The 13671-nt window shown below is 27.0% G+C and overlaps 1 protein-coding gene across 1 annotated transcript in view; it reads left to right on the forward strand.

Annotated features, from left to right (window-relative positions):
- LOC122268243 (dysbindin-like) overlaps positions 1-13441 on the forward strand; it is a 30171-nt gene extending 16730 nt beyond the window's left edge. The window contains exons 5-8 of the mRNA XM_071181814.1: positions 793-948; positions 3753-3902; positions 6742-6915; positions 13270-13441. Coding sequence (XP_071037915.1) covers positions 793-948; positions 3753-3902; positions 6742-6915; positions 13270-13343 — 554 coding nt within the window. The 3' untranslated portion in view covers positions 13344-13441. The remainder of the gene's footprint in view (positions 1-792; positions 949-3752; positions 3903-6741; positions 6916-13269) is intronic.
- The last annotated feature ends 230 nt before the right edge of the window (positions 13442-13671 follow it).

Consider the following 13671-nt stretch of genomic DNA (forward strand, 5'->3'; position numbering starts at 1 on the left):
TGCATTTGTTCAAATTCAGAACTTAACAATTTTTATTTGTAATTAATTATTTATATATATACACACACACGCACGCACACACATATATATTGTAAAATTGAAATTTGTGAGTGATTTTCAGGCTTGTAGATTTGTCTAGGGAATTTAAAAAATCTTTCCTCTAGGGCAGACCTCCAAAATTTTTTGCATCTTAGAGCACATACTGGGAACAAAATGCGCAGCATTTATTTTTCTAAGGGTAATTTATTGTTGAAATTTATAATTTTACATAATATTTTATTTAAAAGTGAAATATTTTATATAGAGATCGCACAGTCGCCATTGATAGACATCATGATGTGTGCGGCATAGGCTTTGGGATCTCTGCTCTAGAATAATTAGAAATTAGCAACTTTCTTACTGCTTAGAAAATTAGTATGAAAAAAATTTAAAATGTATCATTTCAATTTTAATTCTGGAAAAATATAGGCAAACGAAAAATAATTCCTCAAAACTCTTTTTTCAACTAAATAGACAAATAATAAGACAAGAAAATTTAAAAAAAAAATGATTGGATTAGTTACTTTCTTGTTAAAGTACTTATGAATTTTTACTCTAGCATTAAAATGTTGTCTTTTGTTGCATAAAATGTGGATAAAATACAATTCATAATTTGTGATACAAGGCCAGCTACGAATTACCGAAAAGAAATTTTCAAGGCATTCAAATTTATAAGTGATTTAAAAAAGTAAAACAAATAAATTTCGTTTTTAAATTTTTTATATTTCTGATCTTTACAACTGGATTGCTTAGGCGAACTTGAAGGGGTTTTTGAAGAAGTTGAAGATGCTCTTGTAAATTTGGAAGATGTTATTGAAATTTCGGAACTTCAAGAAAGACAACTTGATCATAGATTTCAGCTGGCAATGTACAAAGAAAAGAAATTGTCAGACTTTGAAGATATGAAAGGTATTCATAGTAATATTTAAATTTCCAGTACATATACAAGTGAAAACACTATTCCTTATTATCAATTAGCATTTTGTTCCGTACCTCTTTTGATAATATTGTTTTCTGATTCTGTGGTCATAATTTTATAATTTTGAGTTTAATTAACATAGAACTAACTGGTCTTTGTTGTAAAGAAATAGTAGGCAAAGATAAATTCTTTTGCCAAATCTAGGAATAAAGAATGAGATGGTTTCATAAGTAACTTTTCGTTTGTTAACTTTGTTAGTTGGTTTGTTCACTGGTTCCAAAACTCAAGATATTTATGAAAGCTCTTTCTATTTTTTTCCTAGGTTAGACTTCATCTATGACATTGTTTGATCAACTTATTTGGAATTCATTGTGTTCTTAATATATGACACAGTGCAAGCCTTTGCAAATATCTTAATATTTAAAAAGTTCTTAATATTTGACAAAGTGGAAGTGCAAAATCTGCAAGTCTTTTTAACTCATACTTAACTTCTAGTTAACTAAATTGAAGCTAGAATGATTGTTGACAATTTGTATGTGCAATATTCGAAAACAGTGTTCAGAATTTGTAACGGAAATCCCCATTATTTGACTCTTGGATTGCACAGTTATTGATTATCCAATATTCTTTTTCACATGCATTAAAAATGTTCCAGCACAAGTTTAATCATTTACAACTCATTGATCATGAGGCAACTGAATGCATTAAATAGATTGCATCAAAAAGTATTTATTAACGTCTGTTATTAAAAATGGAAGTGATTATTTTTATGTTACCGTCAATATGAATAGACAGTTGTTATTAATACTAACCGGTCAATATTAATAATAACCAAATTAGCCGGTTAAAGTGAATAATTAAAGCGAATTTATCACATTGACGGGTTATTATTAATAATAACCAATGAAGTTTGGTCAATATAATTTTTTGCTCGTTTTTATCGTGATCTGCCACGCCAACTACAATCGCCAAGGCGCCAAATTGATTTTAAAATGGAAAATTAACAAAAAAACATGTCGATGTTTGTCCGGGGGTGGCTACGAATTATACCCTTTGAGTTGGTCCCTTTCTGTGAGTTTTTTTTTTTTTTTTTAGTTTAGGTTCCACAGGCCGCTGCCCGGAAGTCGCTAAGACTTGGTGATTATTCTGCCACAGATCACAATATGGAAATCTCCCCTTTTTATTTCTCACTTTGACCAAAAAGAACCAGTTATTATTAATTTTGATTGGTTAGTATTATTAACCGGATTTATCACTTTAACCGTATCACGTATATAATGCGGTGTCCTTTTTCCCTCAATGCTATATAAACTGTTTAATCGCATTGACGAAACTTCAATGGTTTTTATTAATAACTGGTTAAAGTGAATATCATATTTCTCAATTTGACCAAAAGAAGCGGTTATTATTAATATTCTCCAGTTCGTATTAATAATAACCAAATTTATTACTTTAACCCTAACATATACATATATTGCATGTTATGTATTCAATTTAGCTGTGACCTTCAGTAGTCTTAAAAAATTTGCTAAAAAGCTGTTGAATTTTTTGATTAAACAAACATAAAGTGGAAAAAGTAGATGACGAAACTAATGATAATGTATGAAGTTTTATTTCAATGACCTCTAAAATCTTAGCTTGGAAAATACTTCTGATAAACCTTCCTAAATTGGTTAATTTGCTATAAGGACAGGCTGTTTATCATGGATAGCTTGACAAGGATGAATTTGTACTGTGTGTATTAAATAAATGTGATGATTCCAACAGCATTTCAGTAGTACTGCTTGGAAATTATGAGATAAGTAGCTGACCTAACTGAAAGCAATATCACTGAGTTTAATTCGTGAGTGAGCTTGTGTATTTCATGGAAATATCAAAAATATATTGACCAAATATATTAAGTGGTTTAGAAAAAGAAAGAAGCTAATATTACCTAATTACTGTTGTGACTTGTCTGAAATCTGGCTACTAGAGAAAAAAAAAAAANAAAAAAAAAAAAAAAAAAAAAAAAAAAAAAAAAACAACTAAACAGAAAATCAAAGCAATAATTATTACTGATTTATGATATTGTATCATTATTTATGATAATAAAAACAGGGCTTAGTGTATTTTTTAAACTTTATTATAATCACTACTGAAAGCTTTTAAGATAGATAAGAGATTTATTTTTGATCAAGAAAATTTCATAGTTATTTTATATGTTCAATGCATAATTAATTCTGTAAAACAAATTCTTGTTTAAAAATTCCAAATAATTCAGTCAAGTTGCTATTCAGCAGAGAACATCTTTCTGGTATGTGAAAACAATCAATGAACTATCTATCAATAATTGGAACTGCTGTCAACAGTAGCAAACTAAAAAGACATAATTACTTATATGTTTGTTACCAACTTTCACAACTACTTAATAAATTTACTCATATTTTATTATTTATTCTCTTAAAAGATCTACTTGAAAAGGTTCTCCAATAAGCTGATGATTTCAATTTTCTGACAAATTCTCATCAAATAATCAGGATTTTAATGTTCTTTAAAAGTAGAAATCCTTTACAAAAAAGAAAAATACTGTTAAAAAAATTAGCAGTTTCGGTTTTTGTGCAAAAATTATTATTTAATGAAAATATGTTTGCTATTTATTTTCACATACTGAATAGTTTATGCTTGATATTATTTCTTATTTAACTAAGCAAAAATTAATGAACTGGGTAATTATTAATTATTTTTTAACAAACTTAGGTAAGAAGGTTTTACCATTTTTGTAATTCATCAATTGTTCCTTCTTCTTTGTTTTTAGCTAAGTTAGGTGAAGAACATGCTCATAAAGTGTTTCAACATGAAAAGAAACAGAGTGCTGTTCTAAGGGAAAGGCAAAACACATTCCAAGAAGCATTTGAAGAAGAAATTCAACAATACAAAACACATGGCATTAGGGAATTGAGAAAAAGTATGTATATTTTTATTTTATTTTATTAATGCTCTACATTCATATTTTCATTCAATTTACAAATAAATGAATATTTTATTTTAAATTTTTCCAAAAAAAAGTAGATTGTAGATTTTGTAGCATGTATAAACCCGTAAAATATTTTCTACTGTTTAAAGATTACCACCCTAAATTTAAGGATTTTCCTTGTTATTTCTCTAAATAAATCAAACTCATTTATGACTTGTATGTAAACATATGGAATAACGTTCTGTTAATAATGGTTCTTCTTTAAATTATTGACTATTATGTGCTTCTAATGCAAAAAGAAATGTATATATATATATATATATATACATACATACCCTCCAACTTATGAGGATTTTGAAAGTAATTCTTTCTAGTGGTAGCGAATCAAAGTAGAAATTTTTAAAGCAAATGGATCTCTCATAAAACTTTTATCAGAACTTAAGAATCTAGCCATATGGCCTGCACTTTTATAAGTAATAGTGAACAAGTTACGCTAAAATTAATTTTTTTAAAATATTAAGACATTAATTTTGCTACCGTCTGAAAAGAAGATTTCTGAAACTACGGAAATTCCGTAGCAGTTGGAGGGTATGTATATACATAATTAGCGAATTTCTATTAATACTATTTAATGCATTGAACTATTATTTATGAATATTATGACAACTATTTATGTTATTACTTATCACTAACTTAATTTCTTTTGAATGTTTTTGAACCTATTTTAAACAGATTTATTATTTCAAAAGAAAGCATAAAATCATTGAAACTATTGAAAAATAATAAGAAATGAATAATTAAAGAAAGGAAAATTAATTAAGAAATAATTGAAAATTGAATTATTAATAAATTAACTTGTAATTTATAGTTCAAAAACAAAATTTATTTAGCTAAGGTACTAAGTTAATTCAAAAATATACAATGAATTTAATGTATCATTTATAACAGTTTTCTTATTTTACAAATGTTCACCAAACAATTTTTTATTGTAAGACATTTATATATGAGCAAGTGTGCTTGTAAGGTATTGATTTTCTTAGGTTTTGCACAATTTGATTATTTTGTAAAAAATTTTTTTAAATTATATTTTATTAAATGTTATGTTATAATACAAAATGTAATTTTAAACGAAGTGCCTTTTGCCTAAATTGTATAAGAATAGAAATATATAATTTGTAATTAACAATTACTTAATATCAATTTTCCCTGGGACTTAGTGGAATTACTAATCCAATTTTAGTCAGAGTTGGAGTCTGACATTTCCACTACCAACTCCTCTACTCATATTTAAAAATTCTTTGTATTTTTCTAATGGTTGTATTAAGCCTAACTTCTTTGCAAACATAATGTTCAATTACAATGAAATAATTGATTCGTGAAAAATGTCTTTAATAAATGTATCTGTAAATTGTTTTAATATCTGTTTCCTGCAGGTTTAATTAATTAACTTGTAGGAAATAGATATTGAAACAATTATAGATAACCTTTACAGCAGAAGATATGTATAACACAATTCTATAAACGACAATTCTACATAAACCACTTATCTCAGAAATTTCTTAACTCAATTAAAAAATTTGTGTAGCTATAAATTAATTATTTAAACTGTTAAAACATTTTACATTATTTATTTAAGTGTTTACTAAGAGGTTAGAATTTCAAGAATTTAGCAAGCCAATATTGATTAATTTGTTTGTTATTAGTTCTAATGCTCCAGAAAAAGTAAATTTTTGTTGCAAATAATAATTTAAGTTTATATTTTGGTGTTAATATATTTGTTTTTCAAAATAATTTAAAATATTTTAAGATTGATCTATTCCAAACTAATATTGCCATGTTTAGTAAATAATTTAAATGATGGGTGAAATGATATATATAAGGGGCAATATTCTGGCATTTTAAGGTTTGTTATCTGAAGATCTTCTACTGTAATTTAATAAAACAGTTTTCCAAGTATTATGTACATATTTTATCCACGTAGATTGCTCTTTTTATGCAAATTTTCAATTTTTTGATTTAATGAAAATTACTGTTTCACTGTCCAAGTTGTGAAGCATTTTTGAAAAGTGTTAAAAGGTGCTTATTTTTGATTTACGCCTTTTAAAACCCTTAAAAGTGTTATTTTTATTAGGGGTTTGTTAAATGTGCTTAATTTTCTATTTTTCAAAATGAGTTTTTTCATTGCTCTATCGATTGTCGTCCTAAATTACTAAAAAAAGCATGATTATCACAATTTTCTCTGCGATATTTATCAGAAACAAGTTGTTTGTAAAGTCTTTGAAAATGCTTAAGCATTTTGTTGATTTTGTGTTTATAAATTAAGAACTTTAAACAAACTTTTTTTTTTAATAAATTAAGAACTTAAACTTTTTTTATGTTTATAAAAAAAGAACTTTAAACATGATAGAAAGAGATTAAAAATATTTTTTGAGTGCTTATTTTTTGTTGAAAATTCTGGCTATGCACCCAGCTGTCACAATAAATTTTTGACACTTTAATTCAGAATGAATGAAGTAAAACATTCATGATAGATATAAGTTTAGCTTGTTGCCTGTTAAGTCTTGTTACTTTTGTTATGAATAGTTTAAAGAACTGATCAATACCATAGTTTTAAGAAAATTTATTAAATAAATAAAATATTTTTCATTTCATTTTTCGATTCAAGTTTAAATCTAATTCATTCTTAAACTCTTTTTAAATTCCATTACTTGGACAATTTTTAATGATATAGATATTTTGGAATTTATAAAAACAATTGAATCATCAGCTTTATAAGTTTGCAATAGACTTTTGTATTACATTGTTGAAATTTTATTTGTAATTATTTTAGGGGTTTCTAGTCAAAGTAGCGCTAACTCTGTATCATTAGAGGATATTGAATTAGATGAAGATGCTTCTGCATTGGATGAGTTCCTGGGTGATGAATTAGAAAAAGATCCTGAAATAGAAACAGAACAAATGATTGAAAAAAGCTCTGAATCTGAGAAGGAATCTGACACAAAATGTAAGTCTAACAAGCATAACATTATTTAATTGATTTTTTTTAAAGCTGTGCAAACGATGTCCTGAAATTTATGCAAGATTTGAATTAAATAGAAAACAATATTTTTTCCCAATTGTATTTTGTTTTGATTGAAGCAAGAAATGCATACATAGGATAGTTTTATGTATGAAATAGCACATTGAGCAAATGTCTTCTTAGCGTTTGCTGTCACTTCTGCACTCTTTTGTTGAAATTTCTCATGACCATTTTGCAGAAATGGAGCTGTATTTATTTGATGCAGTGTTGAATCTCCTCCATCAATATGGGCTTATTGACAAAGACCTTTGACTTCAAATAAGCTTATAGAAAGAAATATAATGGTGTTAAATCATTTAATTTAGGGGTAAATTCTGATCACCAAAACAAGAGAGCGCATGAGTAAGAGATATATCATATAATAATTGGGTTTTTGTAATATCAATGAAATTTGAAAACACATTTTTTTTCTTGTAGTGTTGCATTTTTACTTACCTTAGATTGCCAGCTGTCAATTTTTGTTGTTGTTATAAATATTAAATAAATGAATGTTCTATTTAAGTTGAATCTTATGTAAATTTTGGGCCACCCTTTAATTGAAAAAGTGAACTTTGAGGTTTGCTACTTGTTCATAATTAATTGTATGTAACTTAGGTATTTTTTATTTTTTTGTTATTTTTTAGTTTTTATACTGTTTAATATTTTCAGAGAGTAATGTTGATTTAAATATTTTTAAAAGGTTTAAAATATATTTAGAATCTTAAAAAGTACTTTTCTTTTTGTATAAATTTTTTTCTTTTAATATTTGTACCAGGCATACATTTTTACATTGCTGCTTAATTATTTGTTCAATATTTTTTATATCATTATTTTTTTTTATAAAATTTTTTATGCTATTTTTTTTTATCATTGCGGACACTTTTTACTATAAATAAATAAAAATTTTAGAATTCAATCAAAGATTACAAATGTTGCATTGATGAAATTCGAATTGTTTTATAATTTGACAGCTGTTTAATTGTAATTTTCTGGTAATGGGGCTAATGAATATATATTAAAATAAAAATTAAATGTTTTCAATCTGGGAAATAATGTCATGTTTCACGATAGACTGAAAACCAATAAATTTGATTAGTGCTGGTCCCTTGGGTTCTCTTGTAAGCACTTGTGGTACTGTGTTATGAAAAGGAATAAAATTTGTCAGTTTGGGTAAGAAATAATAAATGCAATAAATGGATCATGCACAATTTTAAAAATGTTTTATTTGCTCATCATTCATAATATATATTTATAGATTCCTACTAAATATTGTTAAATGAATTAAGTTTTATAACATAGCTAAAAAAAAATAACTGAAAAAAAATTGCCACAAGGCGATCACAGGTTACCCATTGGCAAAATGGTTGTTGTCTAATTTTTTTTGGAAAAGCAATTGTGTTTTCATCTTCAATGTCTTTAACTGTTAATCCTGAACTGCTCGGTACACAATTTCGCAAACATATTTGAATGCAGCTCAGACACATTATGTGTAAATTCTTTCGATGACCGAATAGATATTGAACAGCCAATCGAGATCAATAATCAATATCAACATTTTCGGATTGGTACAATGGTGTTTGATGGAGATTTTAAGCTGCATCTTACGTCCGTTTCGGATTCACAAGTTCATACATGAAATATGATTTGAAAGCTATGCTTTTTTTTCAATTTTACATGAAGAGTAAATGAATGATTTATATTGTGTGGAAGACAGTCTATGATCTTGTGCAAGTTATTGGGTATGTTGACAATGGATCCTTTTATCCCTAACTGGTGATCAACACTCAGTTCTCGTATTTGCATGAAAGTGGTTAGGAGAGTTACCATTCGCTCTTCTGTAGGGTTCAATTCACTCAACCACTCTGGTACTTTTGTGAGGGACGGGCTTCGTTTGGGAGCGGAATCCTTTCGTTTTTCTGTTTGTGTGTAATGCTTAAGGTATTCCCGTTTCTAACTTTTGAGACAGTGTCAATCAGTTTGAACCCTCTTTATTCGTAATATTCCCCTGAATTAGTACTGAAAACGATCCAGTGTGAACTGTAGGCTAGAATTTCTGATTCTTAATTAAAACAGTAAGAAACAAAAATATCGGTCAAATGATGAAATTCTCTTTTATTCACAACTCAAGAAGTATTTATAGGATCTTTCTGGTGCTATATCTTAAAAATAAACTCACCAACTTAATGCATAACAAAATTAAAAGTGAAAAAAAATTCTGAAAAAATTGTCAAACAGCAGCGGTCGCCCTAGCAATGCATGCGTAAACTGTTTGCTATTGTTATGCATAAACTGTTTGCCATGAAATCCAAACCAAGACCCATTTTGCCAATGGGTAAAAATGTTAATGTTTTAGTAATTCTTTTAAAACACTGAATTTCTTAAAACGTTGTAATTCTAACAAATGTATTTAAAATATGATGTTCTACCCGTGCATACTGAAATCTCCAAACATCACAATGGCTTTAACTCATCTTTAAATTTCTGTTATATTTAAGGAATACAAATACAGTAGAGCGCCGATTATCCGAACTGCTTGGGACCGAACGCCGTTCGGATAATTGGAAGGTTGTTTAAAATCTAGTTTAAATGATCATTATTTATGCACTAACTTGCCTTCACACTTTTTCCAGGTTTACGACTGGCAGTGCTATCTAAAATAGCTCTGTTTAAAAAAATTTCAAATTTTAAATATTTGTATTTATTTTTTTTTAAAACTTTTTTTTTCACTTTGAATTTTTTTAATAATATTTCAGCTTTGTAAATTTTTTTTTGTCAATTACTGATTTAACCACATTTTTATTTATTTTCCATTACAAAAGAAATCCAGCAAAGACTTTTGTTTCAAAGAAGATGCTCTTTTTTGAGCAGCCATATCCCTTATTCTTTTAAATAAATCAACTGAACTGGATTAACATCATTTTTGTGTTCTAGTAAATTCATTGCAATATCTAATGAATTGCATGCTTCTATATGAGAAGGTTCACTATTTTGAACTTGATCACCTACGTCTTTCTCCGTGGAGTTCTGATTTTCATTCAAAATTTTAGCAACTATTTCATCATCATTTGAAATACCGGAACGTTTTCAGTGTCTCGACACCAGTCTTCTATTTCTTCTGCTGCATAACCTGGCATCTTTTCATCCGAATGATCTACTTTTTCAGAAATTTAGAAAAATTGTTGATAAGTTAAAAAGTATTCTAAAAATAAATAAATTCGGACACAGTTCGGATAATTGGACGTTTGGATAATAAGGGTTCGGATAATCGGCGCTCTACTGTACATATTTAATACAAATATTTTGTAGTTTAATGAATAGCAATTAATTATTAATGTGCTTACCTAACTAGTCTATCTTTTGTGATTTTTATACATTCTTAATTCTTGTTACAATGTCAAAATATTGACTCAATTTTCATTCAAATGAAAGTGATGACAAAAACGGGAAGAAAAAAATTATTAACAGTTTTCTTGATAATGTAATGAAATGCTTGTGGCAATTTAGTATTGAGTCTTACTTTTTCATAGGGTGATTTTTTTTTTTGTCAAAGTGTCTCCATCAGATAACAGCAAAATATATCGAAATATCTTATGCCTAAATGAAAATTGAAATGTTTTTCATCGCAATATCTAGCTTGCTGAACAATCTTTAAACTCCTCTTCTTTGACTGGTTGGCTTCGTTGACATTAGTTTAAAAATGCTTTTTGTTATAGGTTTGTTATAATTTTCTAACTTTTGAGGGTTTCATTTTTGGCCAAAATATTTAAATAGACAATCTGGACCATTAGACTTTTTTAAATTAAATCTAATTTTATTATTTATGAACATCTGAAGTCTAATACTAGGAAAATGTAATAATTTTTTTAATTTCAACTGTTAAATTATTTTAAAGTATATTTTGTGTTATTTATAATAAGCAGGTTAAGCAAAAAATCATAATTTGTTTTAGAAAACCAAGAGAGTAATATTTTTTATTTAAATCAAATTTTTTAATTTAAATTAGATTTTTTTTTTATTAAAATCAGATTTTTTAAAATTGAATCAGACTTTTAAATTTTTTTTCTCCCATTTACTAGTCATAGCTCTGATAAAATATATTAGAAATGCTAAATATTATTTAATAACAATATTTTAATTAAAATACTTTATATCTCAATAAAATGGTAAAAACTAATAATTTTTACAAACTTATCATTGAATAAATGAAATCTTAATTCATATTCAACATACTCATGACTTAGTAAGCCAAAGATCACAATTTTTCTTTGGACACTTTGTAGAGCTAGAAATTTTTTTAAAAATAAAGCACCAGAACTGTCAAAATTACTTTAGCTTAACTCTAGTATAACTATTTGAATGAAATTTTACATTATTGTTCAATTTGTGGTTAGCTTTGAAAACCACAGACTATCAAAGAGTTAAATATTAAACTTAAATCGAAGAAATATTAATAAAAGAAAGCAATTATTTCAAATTACTCTTAATGAAATAAGTCTTTCTTCATAATATCTATACAAATACTATTTATTTGAAAAGTTTTGAAGTTTGTATTTAAATAAATATGATTGTAATATATTTATTAAACGGCAACTTATTCTGCATGAAATTTATGAAAAATTATAATTTACGTTTTTCATGACTTTTATTCGCATATAATCTTTTTTATTTCTTAGTTTATTTTGAACATCAAATATAAATTTACTTGCATTCTCTGGATAAAACCTTCAATATTAATAAAATTAGGATTTAATAAATTTCCCAACCTTGATATTCTGGTGTATTTCTTCCTTTTTTTTTACCTTTATATTTCTTTTTTTTTTTATGAAAATGAAAGGCTGCTTTCTTATGGTGAATAAATATTTTATTGAATCATGTATTGTTCACTCTGGTGCGAAATTTTTATCAATCTTTCTGGCAGTAGCAAGTTTTGATGGGTATAAAATCTTGACTCTTGGCTGGCAAAAAACTGATCCAGGTGATTTTCGACCTCCTGATTTGAAGTAAAGGTTTTACAGTTTAAAACATTTTGTAGAGCCTGCAACATTGCTGTAGACAGTTCATATCTCATCCCTAGTGTTGATGCGTTTGAAATTTGCTAATTTTCATGAAGTTTGAGAAGGAAATCACTGATGTCGCTACGACAGCACGAATTTCTTTCAGAACAAGACCTGAGAAATCCATATGTCGAGCTTTAAGATTGAACCTTAGGATTTTAAAATGATTGTTAACAGTGGAATTCGATAAATTTAATGTTTCAGCATTATCACAAGTTAATTGCTAGTTTGCATCAATTAATGCCTTTATTGTGTCTTCATTGGCATAAATTGGTGCAGTGCATCGTCAAGCATCTTAATAGAAATGTTGCTGCATCAAACTTTTAAAAGCCAGTTAAGACACTAGCGTACTGCCAGTATATTTTCTGTGTACAAATTGAATAACTTTTTTTTCTTTCTTGAATAGCATTATCTCAATAGTAAAAAGTGTAGTTAGCCGAAAATTCTGATTTTTCACTTTTCATCTTCGAAAGGGCACCAACCAATTGCTACTTCATAGAATCAATTAAACTTTTTGACAAGCAAGCCTTGCTATATCAGCTTTCAAAATATCTAATGATTATGCGACTTAAGTATGAAGTTGGCTGCAAAAAAACATAATTAAGTGCTTTGTTGGGAAAATACAAAATTACTTTACGGACAACTCAATAATATATTCATGAAGACTATTCTTTAAAGAATATTTTCTACTCAAATAAGTGATTTAGATATTAATTTAGATTGTATTATTTAATTCAAATGATTTAAATTAGGCCAATTACAAATGAAGCCGGCCATGTGCTGAGCAGTTAACATGCCTGACTGTGAAGTCAATGGCTGCAGGTTTGAATCCTGCTCAGGACATGGATGTTTTTCTCTGTTGTGTGATGCATGAATGTGACTCACCCTATGAACAGGTATCAGTGGCAGTGTGGTGCGGGCTTGCCTCCTTGACTTAGGTTCAATGGTGATCACAGGATAACAATAAAAAGCAGCACTTCCAAGGCAAAGAAAATATATTCAGTGCCTGCTGTTAAAGGAAAATACGCATAAAAATTAATTATGAAGAAATTTATTAAACTTTATGCTCATAATTTATTTATTGTTTTAAATATTTTACTATAAATATTTTTTACAAAGATAAATAAAATGAAATGCAATGTTAAACCCTCTAAAAGTAAAAACTGTTAAAAGTCCAGAAAAATTTTCTTGTCTTAATATTTATTTATATTAATAACAACAATGTTTATTTATTATACATTAATAGGTAACTCAGAAAGCACAGGTGTGATTGAAGATAATGGAAATGAAAATATTGTAGTTGATAATTCTGTTGGATAAGTAATATTGTTACGCTGGGTGTTTATTGTGATTTTATAAAGTAATTAGATGCAAATTTTTTAAAGAAGATTAAAAATTTATTTATCTTTTTAGTTCAAGCAGATAATTTATTGTTAATGTAATAGCTAAATTTAAGTTATTTGCTGATTGATCAATATTTATATTTTAAGCTTACTTTTTAAACTTTTATTAAAATCATTGTATGTGTCTGTTATTTCTTTATTAATTAATTTTTTAAAATATAATTATTCTGCACATTGCCTTATGAAATATTTATTGTGGTTTGAGATTTCTCTTAAATTTATAACTTTTTTTATCTTTAAAAGTA

The sequence above is a fragment of the Parasteatoda tepidariorum genome, chromosome 6, assembly GCF_043381705.1.
Source record: "Parasteatoda tepidariorum isolate YZ-2023 chromosome 6, CAS_Ptep_4.0, whole genome shotgun sequence".
In the NCBI taxonomy this organism is placed as follows: Eukaryota; Metazoa; Arthropoda; class Arachnida; order Araneae; family Theridiidae; genus Parasteatoda; species Parasteatoda tepidariorum.